The sequence below is a fragment of the Hibiscus syriacus genome, unplaced genomic scaffold (assembly GCF_006381635.1).
Source record: "Hibiscus syriacus cultivar Baekdansim isolate YM2019G1 unplaced genomic scaffold, ASM638163v2 tig00110988_pilon, whole genome shotgun sequence".
NCBI lineage: Eukaryota > Viridiplantae > Streptophyta > Magnoliopsida > Malvales > Malvaceae > Hibiscus > Hibiscus syriacus.
This window is the reverse complement of record NW_024062942.1, coordinates 392,738-416,518: the sequence shown is the minus strand read 5'-3', so window position 1 is coordinate 416,518 and position 23,781 is coordinate 392,738. Positions and strand designations below refer to the sequence as shown.

General features: G+C 34.8%; 1 protein-coding gene and 1 pseudogene across 1 annotated transcript; one reads left to right on the top strand and one right to left on the bottom strand.

The window, feature by feature from the left end:
- Positions 1-16,945: 16,945 nt before the first annotated feature.
- LOC120149032 (probable folate-biopterin transporter 3) lies at positions 16,946-21,208 on the top strand. The gene is made up of 5 exons (XM_039161963.1): positions 16,946-17,477; positions 17,979-18,238; positions 19,066-19,161; positions 19,242-19,412; positions 20,112-21,208. The coding sequence occupies exons 1-5, from the start codon at positions 17,087-17,089 to the stop codon at positions 20,703-20,705; spliced, it is 1,512 nt and encodes a 503-aa protein (XP_039017894.1). The 5' UTR covers positions 16,946-17,086; the 3' UTR covers positions 20,706-21,208.
- Positions 21,209-21,228: 20 nt separating this feature from the next.
- LOC120149041 lies at positions 21,229-23,703 on the bottom strand (annotated as a pseudogene).
- Between the last annotated feature and the right edge of the window lie 78 nt (positions 23,704-23,781).

Below are 23,781 nucleotides of genomic sequence, written 5' to 3'. Positions count from 1 at the left end.
AGTTGGGTAGTTGCGTTCATGCGGATCAAATTATCAGGACACATACACCACTACTTTACCTTCCTACATCAACATGCAACCCAACCCATTTAGCGAAGTGTCACTAAACACGGTGCAATCCTTACTCGACTTCGATTGAGTCAACATTAGTGCTCGAGTCAAAATCTCTTTTAATCTCTCGAAGCTCTACTGACTTTTATCATCCCATACAAACGGTACCCCTTTTTGCAGTAGCTTTGTCATCGAAATGAAAATCATAGAAAATCATTTCACGAAACACCAGTAGTAACCAACAAGTCCTAGAAAATTGTGCACCACAGACACATTCCTCAGTGGATCTCACTTAACCATGGCTCGGATCTTTTGAGGGTCAACTCGGATACCCTCGACAGACACTACATGACCCAAAAATGACACATTTGTAAACACCCATTTTTGACAAAGTTTAAAAAATATTATAATTATAATTATAATACTAATAATTATTATTATTATTATTACATTTTGTGTAGGCCATTGTCACAACCCAAATTACAAACACAGATCAAACGCGGAACCTAACAAGCTTAACCCGATACCCCGTTCAAGCTGGATCCGACTCATAAAGGGCCCGAACTATCCTAATATGATGACCCATATGAAATTAGGGTTTTTGAAACCCTAAACTAAAGCAACAACAACCACCTAATGTCGAGCCACCGATGAGCTACCATGGCCAAGCCGAGACATCAACCGAGCCGAGCCATCACCGATCAACATCATCAAGCATCGTCAAGCCGATCTGCACGAAATCAACAATAGACAGCAACCAAATCACTCAATATCTACTGAATCATCCCTAAAGTCAAAAAAGAATAAAATAATCTAAATCCTGAAAAATCTGGATTTTATTTCATATATTCAAACCCACATGCAACCACCTTTAAAAGGGAGTCTCGAATGAAAAAAAAGGAGGCGATATTCGAGCAGAGAAATACCAAAAAAAGAAAAAACAAAAGGAGGAAGAGAGACTTACAGTGAAAGTCCAAAGCTGATCGGGAACACAACGATCGTTTTTTTTTCAGTCTTCGAAGGTAAAAACCTTAGATCTAGTGTGATAGGGGTTTGTTTTGGTGAAACGGGTTTGGGTTTTGAGTTGTAGGAAGAGAGACGTGTCATTTGAGGGGAGTTTGTCTCTCCGACCACAACGGCTCTGCCGTGGCCACCGTCAGTGTAGGGCAACCTTCCCTTCTCCGATCAAGAAACTTTGAGAGAGCTTAAACTCTCTCTCTTTTGCTCGTTTTTTGAAAAATGAACAAATGAGGGTAAATGGATGAGAGGCCTCGGTTAGTAGGCTTAAATATCCCCAACAAAACGACGTAGTTTTGTGGGGGACCTGTTCGATAATTTTGCGCGTAGGTAAATTCTCTTTTGAGCCATTTTCCTTTGTAATTTTATGCTTCAATCATTAAATTGAGTTTTATTTTATTTAGTTTCGAGCACTTTATTTTTCAGTTATTATGTTTTAGTCCTATTATTACATGATATGTTATTATTGTGAATATTTGATTTTGGTTACAATATTTTCAATTATTTCATTTTAGCCAATAATTTAAGTATTGTAATATTATGTTTTGGGCTTTTATTTTTCAACTTCTGAATTTAAGTCACCATTTATATGTTTTAATATTTTGTTAATGTTTGACTATGGTCTTGTTGTTGGGGCAGCATGCATGATTGATGATAATTTTAACTTGTAGTGCTCTGTTTAATCCGTGAGTAGATACTTGGTTTAAAAGGGTTACTCTGCTTGCATGTGACCATTCCATTTTCTTTAATATTCAACTTTTACAACATGACCCCACATTATTGATTTTACGTTATCTTTTATCCATGTAAATGAATTGCACTTACAAGTAATTTGACTTTAATTGAAACTATTAATTCTTATTTACTTTTTGAAATTTACGGTTCAAGTTTTAGCCTAAGTAAATGTCATTTTAGTCCTTTAACTTTCAATTCCTGTTATTTTGATCTTTAAAGTTTTTTTCTTTATTTTGGTTTTTATAAATTTCAATATTTATTTTTGCTATTGGTATTTAGGGTCGTAATATTTATTTGTTTTTATTTCAGTCTTTTGAATTTCCTCCTTTAAAATTAATTAATTCGAAGAAAATTAATGTTCAATAATTGGATCATATTTTAACTTTATATTTGATTCAGGATTTTCACTATACGACAACATGTAAGCGACACAATACCAATTTTGGGCGCTGTGGTGGTGTTAATATTTCCCATGCGTAATCGACTCCCGAACTCGTTTTAATTGAATCTTTGGTAAACACATATCAATTTTTTGTCTTTTAAAACGATTTTTCTTAAAATTATTTAAAAAGACATTTTTAGGTATTCGACCTACCTAACTCAAAGGTTAATGGAGACTCTATTCAAATTAATTCAAAATCACCCATTTTTCAAATTAAAAGGCGTAACTGTTTTTAAAAACAATATTTAATTGTTCAACCTAAAAACGATTATGACAACCTTTAATAACCAAAAATCGCACTTACTGAACTTGGTGAATAGTTGATGCTCCCTCAAAGTTTGAAGCATAATACGGAGGTGACGATCATGTTCATCCTCAGAACGTGAGTACACCAAGATGTCATCGATGAACACCACTACGAATTGATCTAGTTACTGATGAAAGATCCTATTCATCAAGTCTATGAACGTGGTTGGAGTATTGGTGAGACCAAAAGACATCATTAGGAACTCATAGTGACCGTATCGGGTTCTAAACGTGGTCTTCGCTATGTTGGTCTCTTTAACTTTCAACTGATTATACCCCAACCTTAAATTGATCTTAGAGAAAACCCTAGCTCCCTTAAGTTGGTCAAACAAATCATCAATCCTCGGAAGTGGATATCGATTCTTTACAGTTAGTTTATTATGACAATAGTCAATGCACAACCTCATTGACTCATCCTTCTTCCTTATGAACAACACCGATGCTCCCCATGGTGAGATGCTTGGTCGGATGAACCCCCACTCTAGAAGTTCTTGAATTTGTGCCTTTAGTTTCTTCAACTCTTTAAGTTCCATACGGTAGGGAGAAATGGACCTAGAGCTACACCCAGCATAACCTCAATGCCAAACTATAGTTCTCTATCGTGTGGAAAACCCGATAATTCATTTGGAAAAACATTGAAAAAGTCCCTAACTACACGAATCTCCTTTAAAACTAGACTTAGAACATGAGTGTCGACCACGTAAGTTAAAAATGCCTCACAACCCATGCTTAACAACCTATTAGCCTCTAAGGAAATAATTCTCGAGGTTTAACTAAACTTTTCACTCATAATCAAAATTGACTTACAAAGTTTAAGTTGTCTAGCCCTACACCTTAGGCTCGCATCATGCTCAGATAACCAATCCATCCAAAGGATTACATCAAACTCCCAAAATGGTAGTTATATCAAGTCGGCTGGGAATGCTTGTTCTTGAATCTCTACCAAATACATATGTTGGACCTTGTCTACTAACACATCTAGTGTTAGAGGACTCAAAACTCGAACCTTGACTTCTAATTCCTTAGCTGGAATACCACTCTTTCGGATAATATCATAACAAATATAGGAGTGGATTGACCCCAGGTCTACCAAAGCAATAATAGACATACCAAAAACTATAAAGATACCTGAGATGACATCAACAACCTCACAACCCTCCCAAGCTTTGACTACGTACTGACGGGAGGTCTAGTCTCATGACCAGTTGCAGATTTGGTGGTATCTCTACTTTGCTGTCAAAAAATCGAATTGCCTCCTTTCTAAAAGGAACATCGACCTCTCGAAGTTGATTGTGCTATTCTCTGCATAACTGGTGTTGTCATACTCCCTACCTCAAGGCAGTCTATGATGAAGTGATCAATGGACCTACAGCCATAACATACTCTGAAAACTCTATGACACTCTGTTGAGTTAATCGATCGATGGAATCGACCAAGAGGGGGTGAATTGGCAATTAAAATTTTAGTGGAAGCTTTTGTAGAAAATTGAAAGAAATTTCACACTGATTTAGAGTGGTTCGACTTTCTCAACCAAAGTCTACGTCCACTACCTTAGCTATCCACACTAAGGATTTTCAAACAAATTCACTAATTTGTTCTTTCTTTTGAGGCCAAAGAGATAACCTTACAACTCCCTCAAGAATATACCCCAATTCTTGAGAACACTCTTTCTCAAAGAGAATATTACAAATTTACAAACTTACTAGGAAATCCTCACAAGGTAGATTGTTTGCACAATTCTAGAACAAAGAAAAGAACACTAAAAAATAAATACAATTGAGTACAAGTAGTGTTCTTGAAAGCAAAATGAATATTGAATGAAAAATAGGCTTGAAATGCTCAAACTTGAGGTTTGATGCTTTCTCTTTGATTCTCTCTTGATTCTAGTTGCTTGTTGTTTCTTGTTTTTGATCAATGGCTTCTAAGCTTGTTTAAATGCACCTTCAAATGATTTTGAACGTTGGGGATGATTAGTGGAGTCAATAGAGCCGCTTTAGTGTGAAATCAATTAATAAAATAGATTGGAGTGTGGGAGGAATCGGTACCCCCTCATGGGGAATCGGTTCTCTAAGTGTAAAATTCAAATATTTCGACCGTTGAATAGGGGGAATCGGTTCCCTTCGAGCATTCTGTTTTTTCTCGGAGCCAAACCATTCAGGGGGGAATCAGTTCCCTTTGAGCAATCTGGAATTTTTGGCTTTGAAATGGTTTGAAATATTTTGTTAAATTATTTTGAAATTATTTTAAGTTTAAAACTTAATTTTACACTTGAGTAAGGATTAAAAATGACATTTGAAAGATTTGGAGTAATATTTTGATATTCGAATAATTATATCGAATATACTTAGAAAATCTTTTGAAAAATCTTAAAATTCATTTATCTTAATTTGTTATATCGAAATATCAAAATGTTTTCAACAATCTCCCCCTTTTTGATATAGCAAAACATTTTAGTAATTTTAAGATTTTGAAATCAAGTATTGAAATTACTCCCCCTTACTCTAACACTTCTCCTCTTTAAAACACTTTAACATTTCTCCCCCTTTTTGTTAAATCAAAAAGACTTTTAAAAGATTTTAACCAAGGTTTTGAAATCATTTAGCCAATTGATGATAAATATATATAGCTTAAGCTGCTAAGATCACAATCAAGAGAAACGTTAGCCATTAGTTTCATAATCAATATTCATAAACAATGTGACATGGCAAAATTGGTCATATATCTAACATGATGTAAATGATGCAATAATGAATAAATTTAACCAACCCAAATATATATAAGTTCAAACATCCATAATCCATCAAACAAATTCAAACATCCAACAATCTAAGTAAAACAATCCAAAGTCATTCAAAATGTTGAAAATAATAAGTTTGAAGTTATGATCTAAATAAAGCTAAGCAAGAATAGGGCCTAATCGTCCATTGGTGCATCAGGAGGAGATAAATGTGTCCAAATATTGGTCACATCACGTGAAAGTGCATCGACCCTTTCGTCCAACGAATTGAAGTGACGATTTATCATTTCAGTGGTAGCGGTCAGATTTGAATCGATGGATGCAAGCCTCAAATCAATGTTCTCAATAAATGATCAGAAGTATGGAGGCACTTGATCTTCTTGTTGTACTTGTTCCTTGTGCTACTCCAGTTCATCGTCGGAGTCGACTTCTTTCGGAGGATGTTCACCGATACGAACCCAAAGACCAGTTTCTTCATTGATCTTCCATCCCAATTTAGTTAAAGAGAATAGATTGATTTGGTTTTTGAGGGGAAAAGAAGCATCAAGACCAACTCTAAGCCCAGTCTTCTTAAACAAATTACTAAGAATACAACCGTAAACTAAAGAAGAACATAATTTTTTATTGAGAACAAGATTTACGGTTTCGACAAGTTCAGAAAAGATAATCTGTGGAAGGTTGATTTTGAGATTATTTTGGACACAATGTAGCCAAAATAAATCTAAGGCTCAAAGAGTAGAGCAACGGCCTCCAGATGGTCGAAACCACCAAGAGATCATAAGGTGAAGAAAACGGTCGTGAAGATATAAAACACTCGCACTATCCCTTCGTTTATACTGAGATCCTACCGTTAGTTTTTCATTATCTAACCCGTCATTATCTAATCCTAATGCGGTGGCAATGTATTCCGAGTCAAGATGAAGGAATCGTCATATAAGATATGATCGGATCCTTATGGTTAAGGTTTTCTCTCGGTTTTTAATGCAAACGGAATTAGAGTAGAAGATACAAACAAGTTAATGGTAGACAATTGGTTCAAGCTCGAAGAGTTTATCAAATTTCCACTCTTGAATAGTAGGAAGATGACAAAAATTTATGTCTAACATGGCTTAAAGAGATATGATACGTTCTTCTCAGATTTTGTAGGACTCAAAGTATTGACAAAACCTAAAGTAGAGATTTTGTTTTCGACCGGGTTCATTAAAATAAGAATTGAGAATGGTCATGTTTGGATCATCGAGATTAAGATTAGGAATTTGTTGGATGGGTGGAGGATTTGAATGTGAGTTTGGAGGTTGGCTACAACAACTAGAGGAAGCTCTAAAACGTTTATGAGACATGATTTAAGATAATCAGAATGGAAAGAATAACCTGTAATTTTAAAACACATGTATGCAAAATAATCAATCCCAAAACTCAATTGAGTCCTCAATATTTCAAGGTTCTCTATACCAATCCTAATGGGTAAAGTTTTCGAAAACTATTGAAAAATAAGGTTTTGAGAATCAATATACATATAGTTTTCATAATTAAATCAAAACACAACAATTTAAAAATATAAAAAAAATTATTTCGAAAATTTGAAAGAATTTTGGAAAATTCTTGTGTTTTTGATGAAATTAGTTGTGAAATCTAGTTTTTAATCACTAAACAATCAATGTACGATCTAAAGTTCAACCTAGAACTAATTAAAACTACTTCTAAAATCAAAAATTGATGAAATAGAAGTTTTAGAAAAATACCTTGAAGAATTTTGGATTTAAGTGAGATTAGATGAATTTTGCACGATTTTGATGATTCCGACAGGTTTAGGAGATGATATTTGAAGAGAATTCCGATTAAAAACGTTGTTTTGATGAAATATGGAGATAGAGAGAGAGTAGAGAGGAGAACGGCGTGAAGAGAAAAGAAGAGAGGGTTTGAGTTTAATGGGTATTCTGCCCGTGTTAAAAACAGAACCCCAGGGGGGTATCAATTACCCTACAGGGGGAAATCGGTTCCCCTACAGGGGGAAATCGGTTCCCCTTCAAAGAGGGAATCAGTTCCCCTTCAAGGGGGTATCGATTCCCTCTGCACCAAAACTGATAAAATCTGATTTTAAACACTCAAAATGCTAAATTAATTTTCTCTAATGGTATTGGCAACTCATATATTGAAAATTAATCATGTTCAATCCATCAAATTAATCTTTAAATTACATTTGAACATAAAGTTAATTTTCACCAAGAATCATAAACTCCCCATAACTAAAAACAATGAATACAATAAAAAGTTACTATTATAAGTATTTTTCATTTATTATTAAAAGTGCTAAAATTATTTTAAGCACTAAGTGAAGATAGGTTAGTTAAACCTAATTCTCTCATAAGTGTCCAAAATATTTCCTTGTCAAAAGGCTTTGTAAAAATATCCGCTAATTGATGCAAAGTATCAACAAATTCTAGAACTACATCTTCCTTAGTGACATGGTCTCTAATGAAGTGATGTCTTATTTCAATGTGCTTAGTTCTAGAGTGTTGGATGGGATTTTTAGTGAGACAAATAGCACTAGTATTGTCACACTTGATAGGAATGGTACCTACTTCAATTTCATAATCAAAAAGTTGGTGTTTCATCCATAAAACTTGTGCACAACAACTACCAGTTGAAATGTATTCGGCTTCAGTGGTAGATAATGCAACACAATTTTGTTTCTTTGAAAACCAATAAATCAACATATTTCCAAGGAATTGGCAAGTACCGGAGGTGTTTTTCCTATCTAATTTGCATCCTCCATAATCTGCATCAGAAAATGCATGCAAGCTAAAGCTAGAGTCTCTAGGATGCCAAAATCCTAAACTAGGAGTGTCCTTAAGGTATCTAAAGATTCTCTTAATAGCTAGTAAATGTGATTCCTTAGGGCATGATAGAAATATAACACATAAGCAAAAACTGAACATAATGTCCGGTCTACTTGCAGTTAGATAGAGCAAAGAACCAATCATTGACCTATATAATTTAACATCCACACATTTACCTCATTCATCCAAGTTAAGCTTTGTAGAAGAGATCATTGGAGTGTCATGAGGTTTCCCATTTTCCAGTCCAAACTTTTTGAGCATATCTTTGACGTATTTAGCTTGATTGATGAAGGCCATCTTTTCTTTGCTTGATTTGGAGTCCCAAGAAAAATGAGAGCTCCCCCATCATGCTCATCTCGAATTCGCTTTGCATTAGCTTAGAAAATTCTTGGCAAAGAACATCATTAGTAGAACCAAATATTATATCCTCAACATAAATTTGAACTACTAATAAATCTTTACCTTTATGCTTTAAAAACAATGTAGTGTCAACCTTCCCTTTTGAAAAACCTTTTTCAATTAAAAAGTTTGACAATCTTTCATACCAAGCTCTAGGAGCTTGTTTTAAACAATAAAGTGCTTTTGTCAATTTAAGAACATGATCTGGAAATTTTGAATCTTCAAAACCTGGAGGTTGTTCCACATACACTTCTTCTTTAATAAAACCATTTGAAAATGCACTTTTAACATCCATTTGATATAATTTAAATTCATGAAAACATGCAAATGCTAATAACATTCTAATTGCTTCCATCCTAGCTATGGGAGCGTATGTTTCATCATAGTCTATGCCCTCTTCTTGAGTATACCCTTGAGCAACAAGTCTAGCCTTGTTTCTCACTATATTACCATTCTCATCAAGCTTATTCATAAATACCCATCTAGTACCTACAGTAGATTTATTATTAGGCCTTTCAATTAATGTTCATACTTTATTTCTCTCAAATTGATTTAACTCTTCTTGCATAGCCATAATCCAATGTTCATCAATTAATGCTTCTTTAATATTCTTAGGCTCTATGCATGAGATAAATGCAACATAATTACAAATATTTCTAAGAGAAGATCGAGTTGTTACCCCTTTGAATGGATCACCTATGATTTCACCATCCTTGACATAGTTGTACTCTCTTGGGTAAGATACTTCCCTTTCTTCAATGGTTGGATTCTCGAGAAGATCATGAGTTTCCTCATCTTTCGTTTCTTCCTTTGATGATGGTTCTCCAACGTCATGTCTAGCGTCATTTGTATTTATAATACTTACATCATCATTCAAGCAAGAATCCTTCCTCGAAAGGAGATTATCATCGAAAACAACATGTATAGACTCTTCTACAACTAAAGTCCTTTTATTAAATACTCGATAAGCTTTAGAACTTAAGGAATAACCCAGAAAAATTCCTTCATCACTTTTAACATCAAATTTGCCAAGATTGTCTTTACCGTTGTTTAAAACAAAACATTTACATCCAAAAGGATGAAAATAGCTAATGTTAGACTTTTTATTTTTAAAAAGTTCATATGGAGTTTTCTTCAAAATAGGTCTAATCATTACTCAATTAATAACATAACAAGTAGTATTTTTGGCTTCTGCCCAAAATATTTTGGCAAATTGTTTTCACAAAGCATGGTTCTAGCCATTTCTTCTAAAGTTAGATTTTTCCTTTCAACAACTCCATTTTGTTGAGGGGTTCTAGGTGCTGAAAAATTATGACTAATACCATTAGAATTACAAAATTCAGTAAATCCAAGATTTTCAAATTTAGTTCCACGATCACTCCTAACACTAGTTATAGAGTAACCTTTTTCGTTTTGGATTACTTTTGAAAACGTGATGAATTTTTCTAATGCTTCATCTTTAGTACTTAAGAATAGAACAGAAGTATATCTAGAATAATCATCTACCAAGACAAATGCATATTGTTTTCCACCCAAGCTAGTAGTTCTAGATGACCCAAAAAGATCTAAATTGATCAATTGCAATACTTTACTAGTTGATACATCATTAATGGATTTAAATGAAACTCGCTTTTGTTTTCCTTTAGCACAAGCATCACAGATTTTATCATTATCAAATTTTAGTTTAGGCAGCCCTCGAACCAAATCTCCTTGAATTAACCGTTGCTAGACACTCATACTAGCATGTCCTAGTCTCCTATGCCATAACCAACTATCATGCTCATCCTTAGCAACTAGGCATAAATTAGTCATAACTATATAGTCTAAATGCACCATGTATATGTTTCCTATTCTATGACCAACAAGCATAATTCGATTAGATGCAATGTCAATAACTTTACAACCATTAGTTTCAAATATGACATTGAATCCTTTATCACAAAATTGACTAATGCTCAAAAGATTATGCTTTAATCCATTCACATATAAAACATTTCTAATTTGTATGGAAGAGGTATTACCTATTGTACCTATACCTTCGATGTAACCTTTTGAATTATCACCAAAAGTCACTTCTCCTCCATTTTTGGCGTTAAGCTCTATTAACCAACTTTTGTCTCTGGTCATGTGTCTTGAGCATCCACTATCAAGGTACCATGAGTTTGAATTTGTTTCCCGTGCCTTGTAGCAATGCTCCTTTTCCTACAAACATAGATTAATTTCTAATTTTTGGTACCCAAATTCTTTTGGGTCCATATTCATTAGTTTCCAAAATCTTAGTCCCCTTAGGTATCCATTTGTGTAGGATATCCTTAGCTTTAGTAGTAATGAGCTCTTTAGGAACACATATACTTATAACGATTTTTCCATTAGAGGTTATTTGGGGACCTCTATGATTGTAGTTTTTAAAACCTTTTCTAACAAAGTTGGATTTTGAATTTTCTCCTTTTTCAAAATGTTTTGTTCCAACTTTATCAAAAGAAGTTTTAAGATCATCAATTTTCTTTTGATGATCGTCATTGACTTTTGAAAGTAAATTTTGCAAATCCGAATTTTTCTTTTCAAACTCTTCTAGTTTGATTTGCAAATCTTTGATTTTACTTTCAAGATCATTGTTGGTTTTGGATATGAGTTTATTTTCTTTTTTCAATTTTGAAATATCATTTTTATATTTTAAAAACAATTTCTCATAATTCGAAGCCAACCCATTATATTCCTCTAATATCTCATCAGAAGATAAATCATCAAAATCAGATGAGTTAGAGGTTAACTTAGAATCTTCCCCAAATGCCATTAAGCACAAGTTTGCTACTTCTTGTTCCTCTTCATCGGAACCTTCTTCATCGCTCCATGTAGCCACATGAGACTTGTGCTTATTCTTTGATTGACCATTTCTCTTTAATTGTGGGCAATCATATTTGACATGACCCGACTTTTTGCATTCATAGCAAATGATCGGGTCTTTCTCTTTTGGTTCTTTTTTGAAACCTTCATTTCGTTTGAATTTTCTTCCTCGGTAAGGTCTCATCATTTTTCTTAACCGTTTGGCAAACAATGCCATTTCCTCGTCATCGTCATCTTCATCCGAATCACTCTCATTTTTTGTGGATTTGAGAGCAACTCCAATGTTTTTCTTCTTCTCTTTCTCCTTTGGTGTCTCGTCAATTTTATCGAGGTCCACCTCATCTTCAAGCATCATTTCATGAGTGAGGAGAGAACCGATTAGCTCTTCAAGAGTTAAGGATTTCAGGTTCTTAGCCTCGATGATTGTCTTCTTCTTGGATTGCCACGATTTTGGAAGTGAGTAAACTAACTTCCTCACAAGCTTTTCGTTTGAAATGATCTCTCCATATGATTTGAGACCATTGACAATCGTTGAGAATCTATCCATCATAGCTTTGATATCTTCATTTGGTTTCATCCTGAAATTTTTATAGCTATGTGTTAGAAGACTAATTTTAGATTCTTTTACCTCGTCGGTGCCTTCATAAGTGACTTGTAGTTTATTCCATATTTTTTTGGAGGTTGTACAAGATGAAACTCTTCCATATTCATCTGGTCCAAGAGCACAAAATATAATATGGATGGCTTTGGAGTTGAGCTGGAACATTTTCGTCTCTCATTCGCTCCACAATCTTGGATGAGTGAGAGGCTTGATATATCTGTCTTCTACAACATTCCATGCTCCCATGTCACTTGCTTGAATAAAATACATCATCCTATTCTTCCAATAGGTATAGTTAGCACAATTGAAGAATGGAGGCTTGTTAACGGGCATCGAATAGAGATCGGAGTCGAAGTTTGAAGTGGAGGCCATTGATGACTTGATAATCGATGTAACTCTTCTCGAATCGACTTAAGTGCAGGGTTTCAAATCGCGGTCACGGTCGCGTTTTTGGTTATTTCGGATTTACCGTGATTGCGGCCGTCGTGGGCGCTATTGCGGTCATCATGGTCGTCGTAGATAATTCGGACAGCGGTGAAACCACTATATCACGGACGAAATCACGGTCGCGGACCGTTTTTTGAAACCCTGCTCAAGAGGCGATTATACCTTCAAATGAGTTAGGCTCTGATGCCAATTGTTGAGTTAATCGATCAATGGAATCGGCCAAAGGGGGGTGAATTGGCAATTAAAATTTTAGTGGAAGCTTTTGCAGAAAATTGAAAGAAATTGCACAGTGATTTAGAGTGGTTTGACTTTCTCAACCAAAGTCTATGTCCACTACCTTAGCTATCCACACTAAGGATTTTCCAACAAATTCACTAATTTGTTCTTTCTTTTGAGGCCAAAGAGATAACCTTACAACTCCCTCAAGAATATACCCCAATTCTTGAGAACACTTCTCAAAGAGAAGATTACAAATTTGCAAACTTACAAGGAAATCCTCACAAGGTAGATTGTTTGCACAATTCTAGAACAAAGAAAATAACACTAAAAAATGAATACAATTGAGTACAAGTAGTGTTTTTGAAAGCAAAATGAATATTGAATGAGAAATAGGCTTGAAATACTCAAACTTGAGGTTTGATACTTTCTCTTTGATTCTCTCTTGATTCTAGTTGCTTGTTGTTTCTTGTTTTTGATCAATGGCTTCTATGCTTGTTTAAATACACCTTCAAATGATTCTGAACATTGGGGATGATTAGTGGAGTCAATAGAGCCGCTTTAGTGTGAAATCAATTAATAAAAATAGCTTGGAGCGTGGGGGGAATCGGAGCCAAACTATTTAGGGGGAATCGGTACCCCCTTTCGGGGGGGAAATCGGTTCCCTCTGAGCAATCTGGAATTTTTGGCTTTGAAATGGTTCGAAATATTTTGTAAAATTATTTTGAAATTATTTTAAGTTTAAAACTTAATTTTACACTTGAGTAAGGATTAAAAATGACATTTGAAAGATTTGGAGTAATATTTTAATATTCGAATAATTATATCGAATATATTTAGAAAATCTTTTGGAAAATCTTAAAATTCATTTATCTTAATTTGTTATATTGAAATATCAAAATGTTTTCAACACACTCCCCCGGGTGCCTCATACCATAGTGCCCATAAGTCAGGGATGTATAGTCCTACTTGATCCTCTAATGCTCACCAAAGAAACTGAAGCTAACAGTCTCTTGCGGTCTTTGAATCCCTGTCTCAATCTATAGGACTGAGAAGAATAATATCTTCATAACCCTCGGAAGTCAATGGTCATCTTCACTGATGTTTGAGATGATCTAGTAGTGTTTGAGGCTATACGACTATGTCCCTCAATGTCACTAGAAAAAAGGGCTCTCCTTCTCATGACTCACTTGACAGCCTTGGCTTGAAGTGTCAACTTAGTGAAAACTCTAGGTGGATCGAACGTTAGATGAGTAAGAACATCTATATGGAGGCCCTTCCTGAACCTCCTACAACGGTGCTCTTTTGTGGCCACTAACTTCGGATCATAACAACTCAAATGCAAGAACTCACTCTCGTACTTAAACGCGGAGCAGTCACCCTGAGTTAAATGTAGAAATCAGTTTCTCAAATCATAAGTATGAGTCACATCGATGTACTTTGCTCTAAACTCGGACAACAAAAACTCCTAACTCAGTCGTTTTAGCTCTAATGTCAACTCTACAGTTTCCTACATGTCTATCACATCACCCTTCAGGGCGGTAATGCACTCTAACTAACCTTTTAGGGTAAGATAAAATAGTCTCAAGGTACATAGGGTTTCACAAAGCCATTAGTCAATGGCTATAGGATCATCGTCATTGAAACCCAAAAAGTCAGTAGTTTTGTAGTGGTGGAGCCTCTCGACCGAGGACTTTTGAGGGGATGTTAGGGTGGTACAGATGATGCGGATGTAAGACCGGCTTGAATCGCTGGAACAGTCCCACTCACGCATGACGACATGTGGAGCCTCCTCCGGTGGCTGAAAAATTATGAATAAATTCATAAGATTATTTTAGATTGCGTGAGTCTCTTAAAATCGTCATTTTTCCAAAAGGATCAATAGAGATGAAGTTTTTTACGGAACATGAAACTTTTCTTCCTTAAAAAAAACTAGCGCCGACGACGCTGGACACACTGAAACCATCGGATGAAGAACGAACAGGGGACAAACAACGAGATACCGAGAATGAGAGTCACGAAGACACAATCGACGGTGAATCGAAGCAAAACTGAAAAAGCAATAGGATTGGTGTAAAAGAAAGAAGAAACGACTGGGAGGTTTTTCAGAAAAGTGGGGAACGAAAATAAGGAATGAAAAGAAAAGTTGGGATCTCAATGTCCTAAATTATTTTCGAGTAAATTGCCCTAATAGTCTCCAAAATTTTAGAAGTTTTCAAGCATGCACCCAAACTTTCAAACATTTTAAATTACTCCAAAGTCTAGGGTGTTACAAAGCAACTAATTAAGCTTATTTTAGAACATGGAAACAATATTTCATTTCTTCCATCATCACATCAACTAACACAGAGGTGCAAATCTAAGGAAAAATGCATAGTAATGATTATCTAACTTCAACTTCCTTTTTCCATTTTTAACAGGAAATTATTCAGGAAACCTAAATCCGAGGGGGAGATACTCTTTTTCCCTTTTTCCCCATATAATTTCTTAGATTAACAAACAAACAAAAAATATTCATCGATATCGTTATCGCTTCGAATCTTTACTTTTTCCTATGTAGAAGTATTCGTATTCGAAAGTCGTGTTTGTGATATTGTTCAGGTTGGTAGGTGGACTTAAGTTTATGGCAACATCCTTTCATTTGCAACAATCAGAGGGGCAGTTGAATGAAAAACATATTAAAAAAAAGGGATAAATTGAAATTTTATCCCTAAATTGTTTTAGATTTATAAAAGACATATAGCTAGTATTTTATTTAAATATGTTACAGATAATATAGTTTATTTTACAACTTATTGCCATCGATTTGTTTTCATTTATATTTTATAATATTATTTTTTTATTATCCAAATTTTTTATTTCACAAAATAAATTATTTATTGTATTGAGAGAAATTTTTTTATTAAGCTAAAGTGATTATAAAATAGTATTTGTTTTAAATACTCTCAATCATTTGACAATGAACGCTCAATCAACCTACTACAATTGCTAATGTTCGAATCCATCGCTTTAAAGAATAACGGTGATTTTTTTAACTATTGAAATAAGTTGATTCATGCTCATTAGCTTTGGATGTCAACACTTTTCTATTGACAGCGAGGCGCCATACCATGCGGCGTATGCCTGAATTTTCAACTAACCCCATCAAATATTGGTCTCTCACATTTTCTAAAAATTGAACAACTCCATCTTACTACCTGCCCTCTCTTAAAAATTGGCAATTCTTTTTAATTTCATCAAAATTTTTAATTTTTTTCAGAGAAATGGTTAGAAATATAAATATTAAAGTTTTAATTTTTTAAATAAATTTTTGTTAGATATTTAATTGGTGATAAATGTTTTATTAATGTGACATAATAACATTAAAAACACACTAAAAAAGGAGTAAAAATTAAGACTCTTTTGTTATTAAATTTTTATTGATAATTTTATCTCATCTTTCAGTAAAATAATTAAATATCACAACCTAATAATTGAAGATAAGATTAATACATCTATATATGAATCATATATCACTCTATTTTTAATCATTCATCGAATGAAACGTTTATACTAAAATATTTCTTTATTTACATCATTAGTGTACAAAATATGATATTTATTAAAGGATCAATGATCATCTTAGGGGCATTCACTATTCGATTTTAATCGAATTAATCTATCGAATCAAACTAATTCGATTAATTTAGTTAGTCACTGAATTAGTTCGGTCGAAAAATAATTATTTTTTTAAAATTCGATTAACGATTAATTCGACTCGAAATATGTTAATTAATTGAATTAATCAAAATTATTAAATATTAAATGTATTATATATATTAAATCCATATTTTAAGCTCAAACCCATTAATAATTAAGATCAAATTATTTTTTAACCATACTAAATTCATTAAATTATAAATATCTAATTAAATTTTAACCCAAATAAAAACATCTATATTATAATCAAATTAATCTAATTAAAAAATTATTAAAAAAATCGATTAATTCGATTAACTAACTAAACTTTATTCAATTCGGTTAATATTTAAAAAAAATTAAATTCAATTAACGATTAATTTTTTGATTAATAATAATTTTATTCGATCGTGATCAAATTAATCGTTTGAAATATACCTCGTGTAACAAAACCAAACTTTAGAAAATTTAGCCAGCAACACAAAAAAAGCGTCAAACTTTACCCAAATATTTCAAATAAATTATAAGGAGAAAATACACAGATTATTATGTTATGTCGGAATAACGTTGAGAGCACACATTACCGTATTGTTCAAGTTAAGGAACATTCAAAGCTGGGCAACCCTAATTCAAGTTCGATTTCCTCATTAAATATCGGGAGTCTCTTTGGATCTTCCCTTTAATTCTATATCTCCAACTCCAGGGTCCCAAAATTTCCGTGTTTTGAACTATCTCTAGTCAAATACCCAGTTCAAAAAAATCATTTTTTAGCAATGATGGAAGAACAAGAAGAAACAACAGAGACAAAACCACTTCATCAGGATGCATCAGATAGCCATGTGAGAAGGAATAACCCCAAAAAGGGTTTTCTGGAAACGGTGTTAAAACCGATAAAATGGTTGAAAATGTTGAGTGAAGAGTTGCATTGGAGCTTTGTGTTGGGAGTGGTAATAGTGTATGGAATCAGTCAGGGTTTTGGCGTGGGATTGAGTAGAGTTAGCACACAGTATTACATGAAAGATGAGCAGAAGGTGCAACCCTCTAAAGCACAGGTCTTGATCGGGGTAATCCATTTGCCTTGGATTGTTAAGCCTCTTTGGGGCCTGCTTACTGATGTTGTACCCATTCTTGGTTACCGGAGACGCCCTTATTTCGTTTTTGCTGGTAAATTATGAATTACCCAACCCACTTTGTGTGTGTATTGGGTTATTTATTATTGTCATTTTGTTATTTTACCTGAATTTTAGCTTCTGATAGGTGATTTTTTTCCCTATTTGCCAAAAAAAAAAAGAGTACTTTTAGGATGTCAATGATTTTTAAGTCTGTTCGAGTGCTTTTGTTACTTTCTTCATTGCTTTCGGCAAAAAAAAAAAATGATATTATAGATGATTGCAATCGAGAAATATCAGATATTAATGAAATTTATTTTTACTATGTTTTAATTGTGAGAACGGAGAGGAAAGAATTCCCTTTGGTTCTCTGGTTTGTTTATAATTTAATTAGACTTGTCTTCGACCGGAGGGAAAGTGGTGGAAAGAAACGGGATAGAGGAAAAGTTGGATATGTAAACAAGATAGGAATAGTAATAAGTAAGAAGAGGACTGAAGATAGACAGCTCACGACTTCAGTGCAATTTTATGACATATTTACTTATAATTATTTCAGGGGTTCTTGGTGTGATCTCCATGCTAATTCTGTCACTACACCAGAATCTGCATCTTGGATTCGCCTTGTTATCTTTGGTGGCAGGAAGTGCTGGTATTGCAATTGCAGATGTGGCTATCGATGCCTGTGTCACACAGCATACTATAAGTCATCCTTCCCTTGCTGGTGATATGCAGAGCTTGTGTGGGCTGAGCTCTTCTATCGGAGCATTGTTAGGATTCTCGCTTAGTGGCTTTTTTGTTCACCTAGCTGGAGCTAAGGTTTACTTCCTCCCAGTATTTTAGTAGCTATTGATTGCAATCTGATAATTTTTAGAAATTCAGTATGGCCAACTCAAACCGACTCGGCATTTGATTGAACAATTTCATTTGAATTATTAGTTCTAAGTAGTAAATACTATGGTTCATTCCTAGCATTTAAGAAGTAGATTTAATTAAATTCTTTGGTAAAAAGAAACCAAGCTCTTCCTGCCATTAAATTCCATTTATCTTAATCGTTACACTACTAAAATCGTTTATAAAATTTAATACTAGTTGATATAACAGACAAGAACAGAGCATTGTAGAAAGGTATTCTGAATAATGTTAAGTGGTGTTATGGTCTGTGATGGAGCCAATAATAAATCGGTAAAATTTTGATTTTCAAAACTTTGTACAGGTATAAAGCAACAACTATCTGCCTTAACATGGCTTATTTAATCTGATTTGACAGCTACTTTATTTGAGGCATGCAATCTCACAGCCTAGTTGAAATCCAGAGTTTCATCACCTGATAAGAATTTAGAATCTGTCTTTCTCTGTTTTTGTGTCTCGCTTTTGACACAAGAATGCAGAATCTCTTGTAAATATTACAGGTTCGTTGACAATATATCCATAATAGAAGATCTTACACAATATATAAATTTTGATACAAGCATTTTTCTTTGGTAACCATTGGAGTTATAGATTTCAATTAATCATATTAGGACGTAGGATATGCTTTCACTTGTATGATTTCAAGGTTTACCAGGTATTCAGTGTTCCCATCATTTGGCCACTAAGTTCCATCTTTGTTGCACGAGTAATTGAAGGTGTTACTTTTCCTGCAGGGTGTATTTGGGTTGCTTATTGTCCCTGCTAGCCTTGTTGTTTTGGTTGGAATCTTGTTGAGAGAATCCAGTGTGCGCAACTTTGCTTATGGAAGAGTAAGTAATCTTTCTTTGCAAGCTCTGCATTAATCTCTTGGTTCTTCCCCGTGTATATTGAAATATTCAATTGAAATTAGGTGAAGGAGAAGTTTCTAGATGCTAGCAAGGTTATGTGGACAACTCTGAAATGCCGGGATGTTTGGAGACCATGTTTATACATGTACTTGTCTCTTGCACTAGGCTTGCATATCCATGAAGGGATGTTCTACTGGTACACAGATGCAAAAGACGGCCCATCTTTCTCACAGGTAGAACCATTTTTTTCTTTCTCACAACAAGGAGAATGTTCTGTTCCATGTTTTATATTACATACGATTCAGTAATAAAATTGTATCTTTGGGGTTGACAATTGGGTCAGTGAGCCAGTTCCAAGTGGTTGTGTGTTGCTCTTAATTTCAGTTGTTTGGCCTTTGGGTAGCTGGAGTTTAAGTTATTTTAGGCTCAGATCATTTTCAAGTCGACTTTTAAAGATGATTCACTTTCATTGTGGGTGAAGTCAGGGTATTCTTTGCTGCCACCTATACTACTAGGTATTGGTCTTGGTTTGGTCATTTTGATTTCAGGTTGCTTTTAGGTTATTTCAATTTCAAGTAGTCAATTTCTCACTTTTTAAGTTATTTGGGTTGGGTTGGGTTGGTTGGCCAATTCATTCTAGTTAATGGAGATGGATCTACTTATGCCACCTCTCTAGGCACATTTATGGATACGATCATACATATAATGATTATTAGTGTTTATTTGCTCCTTTCTACCTGCGTTTTGTTCCATTTTAAGTCACTCAATTGTGTTCGTGATGTTTTCAACTTTTTTTATTTAATTCATGTAGTCTAAACACTGGAATAACCTCAAATCGTCAACATGAAAAACTTAAAGAGTGTGGTATGAGCATTTTGACTGTTTCCCCCCTATTATCTAGGATAAATCTGTTAGTTGTATGCTTTTTTCAGGAAATTGTTGGATCCATATTCTCTGTAGGTGCTGTGGGCTCTCTTTTTGGGGTCCTTCTATACCAGAACTTTTTGAAAAATCATCCTTTTCGTGATATACTGTTTTGGGCCCAGCTGTTGTATGGTATATCTGGATTGCTCGATTTGGTATTGGTGTTGCGTATAAATTTGAAACTTGGTATGTCAGATTATTTCTTCGTGGTGATTGATGAAGCTGTCTCTCGTATGATTGGGCGTATTAAATGGATGCCTTTTCTTGTACTCAGCTCCAAGCTTTGCCCATCTGGTATAGAAGGCACTTTCTTCGCTCTAATCATGTCAATCGATCATATAGGGCTACTTTCATCAGCCTGGTCAGGAGGCCTAGTGCTCCATATGCTGAATGTTACACGAACACAATTTGACAACCTTTGGATATCCATCATCATCCGGAGCCTGTTAAGACTTATCCCAATTGGGTTCCTATTTTTGATACCTAGAAGTGATCCCAACCTGTCCATCCTTCCGTCTGAGACGTTGAGGAGAAAACGGGTAAATGATGTACTTGAACCAGAAAATATTGAAATGGCTACCCTTGTCTTAGCATCTGACTAGACCCTGGGCTGGTATTTAAGACTTCAGGAGAACAAGTAATAATGAATATGGTTATCATATTATCTAGTTGGACCTCTCCATTCCAAAACTAAACATCCTATTTTCGAGTTGGAAAGTTGTAGCAATTATCGTTTAGAATGTCTTAGATATGCAAGGACACACTCTTTTTTGTTCCTAATCACTGTGCTTCGTGAGGTATAGTTGCCTTAGAATCATTTGCTGAAGAATCTAAACCTATGCTCAAGGACAATAACTCAGGGTTCAAATCATCAGGAACTTCTTTCTTTTCTCAGATGCCTCTTTGTCCGAAGCATTTAATACTGAGGAAGCAATGAAAATTCAGCGTTCAGACAGATTTTCATACAAGGCAATCAATTTCGCTGGGGCAGTTCCAAGATATGCATCAGGTTCTTTCTCTCTCTCTTATTCTCTGCTTCGTGACGTGCTTGTTGTATCAATATGCTTTTAGGCTAAAAGAGCAATGAAATTATTTACATAGTCAATGCTTTATCAGAGACATAACTGATTTTACACACTTGGAATATTTCTTCATATAAATAAATAGTACAATGATATTTAATTTTACATGAAATTAAGTTCTTGCATCTACTGTGGAAGTAGTGTTATTTCAGGCAGTAGCTCAAACCCCCCCCCCAATTTGTACCATTTACTGAGCACACTCTGGAAGTCTTGAGCGGCTATGATATTTCTATACCTTCAATTTTCCCTGAGCAATATGTATATAATTTGAATTAAGAAAAAAAGATGGTGGGGTATAGATATTGTTAACTGCCAATACATCAGTTGGCTTAAAAAAGATGATAGTTATATATATATCCAAAGCTGCCAACCATTGCAGTTTGTACTTATGTGAAACTGCAACTTTCCTGCGCAAATCCCAACTTTGACTCTTTTGTATCATATATAACCCTTTGGTTTCTTTGCTGATAATTTCCAATGATACCGATTTTGTCTTCGAATGAGAGGCTTGCAAAAGCCAAACACACCTGAGATGCATCTGTCTTTACAAAGTAAAAGACCCCAGTGGTATCCACATTCATCTATGCATTACCCTCAAAATGCAATTTTAGTGTAGGAACGTCCACTTCTTGGTATGCACTAAGGTTAAAGCAGGTATCCAAGATCGAGAAAGCCGGTGCAGTTGGGAAGCTGGAGAACTGTTTCTGAAACTCTGCTTTCAAGACCTTGTAAATTGCTGGCGGAAGCCTTGTGATAATGGTCGCGGAATCAATAAGCATTGCGATTTTCCAAAGCTTGAATCTTTCAGTGTCACTCCACCAACACTGACTCCAGTAAGGTTGAGGAAATAAAAAGTTGATAGCTTTGGATTTGGGATCATTCTAGTGTAAGAAAAGGGGCTTGAAGTATTGTAAACTGATGAATTGCCACCCAAAACTAATGAACCAGAAGCCCCAGTTTCTGTTGATGGCAGACAATAGGAGAAAAACCAGCCAAAAATTGCAGAAGTTTGAGAAACCAGAGATATAGTACTCCTCCCCAGTCCCAACAGACCAGAAGCTCCACCGAACAGACCTTTATTGTTCCGGCCACACCCAAATACGGATTTTTCCACTGGACTCTTCCCTAGATTGAGGTGATCATGAGCTAGATCACCATTAGTGTAGGACCCGTCGCCATAGCTAACTACATAATTACAGGTCAGTGGGTTTTCCCCACAGGTTCCTGTGTTCCTAGTTGCAAATGCAAGCGACTGACACTCGGATGAATTACATGAGACTACTCTGTAGGAAGGAGATGCTGAAGGGTTGAAAAGAGGTTCTTTTTGGTCATAACATGATCTGCAGGGCTGGCATTGAACCCAAGTCAAATCACTTCCGGTATCGATAATTACCGTCATTTTTCGACCACCAATTTCAACTGTAACAATGAAGTTTAACATCCCAAGTCCGACACCAGAAGCATCAGAGACATCTTGTGCTTTGGCAGAAGCCTTGTTTTTAATTCGGCCTTGCAATGACTGAACTCTTAGCTCATCCAAAATCAAGCGTCTTTGAAGCAACTTGTTCCAGTCTCTGTCCCTTGCCCCATAACAATGATCTCGGTGCTTCACTTCCAATATAGTCGCACCTTTCTCCTTCCCTAAACATACAAAATTAAAGGGGTAAAACTATATATAATAATGCCTACCCTTAAACATAATTTTGCATTAACAAAGATCAAAGCATAAACGATGTAAAGAATGAAGCAAAGCCAATTTAACAAAAATGGTTGATATGCAGAGGGAAAAAGGTACATATAAGTAGAAACAAACTCAGAATTTTTTTAAGATCTAAGCAGTGACGAATTTATAAAATTTTATAGATGAAAAATATATTATTAATAAAAATACAATGAGAAAAATTAAAATATATGATAATTTGAAATTTTTAAGCTCTCACACGTCTCCTTCACTATATATGTGCTGTGTGTATAGGTTTATGAATGTATGTATTCGATGTTATGCAATTATATCCATTGACCGAAAGCAGTAAAGCCAATTAGTTAAGCTAAACTGAAAGTACGTGATATATATTATACAAGAAAAGTAAAAGCAGTTATAAGCCAATTATAATTGCATAGTCTAATGAAAAGCAAAGTCAAGATAAGCAAAAAGTAAAGTTCATATAGTCTTCCACTCTGGAGTAAATAAAAAGAGAAGGCAATAATGGATGTCTCCCACAAGGCATGAAGCCATGAGAGCAGTTACGGATCCTTTCCCTATTCCTAGCAGGAAAAAAGAAAGAAAGCAAAGATAGTCATAGAGATACTGAATACACCCCAGAGTGGAAAATGAAATAATGGTGAAGGCCGGTTTGGGCAGCAATGTAATGTAAACGAGTCTTGTTCTTCATTTGGTTTGACAACAACAATGAAAAGAAAGCTTACTTGATTTATGAGACACAAGTTGAAGCAAGAGTATCCCAATTGTGGTTCCATTGAAAGTGGCGTTGCAGGTTGAGGAGCTGCCTGTCTCCATAATAGTGAACTCCGTCTTGATGGTGGAGGAAAGCTACGAGTGAAAGCATAAATGGGACAGGCAGTCCCCCCACCCCCG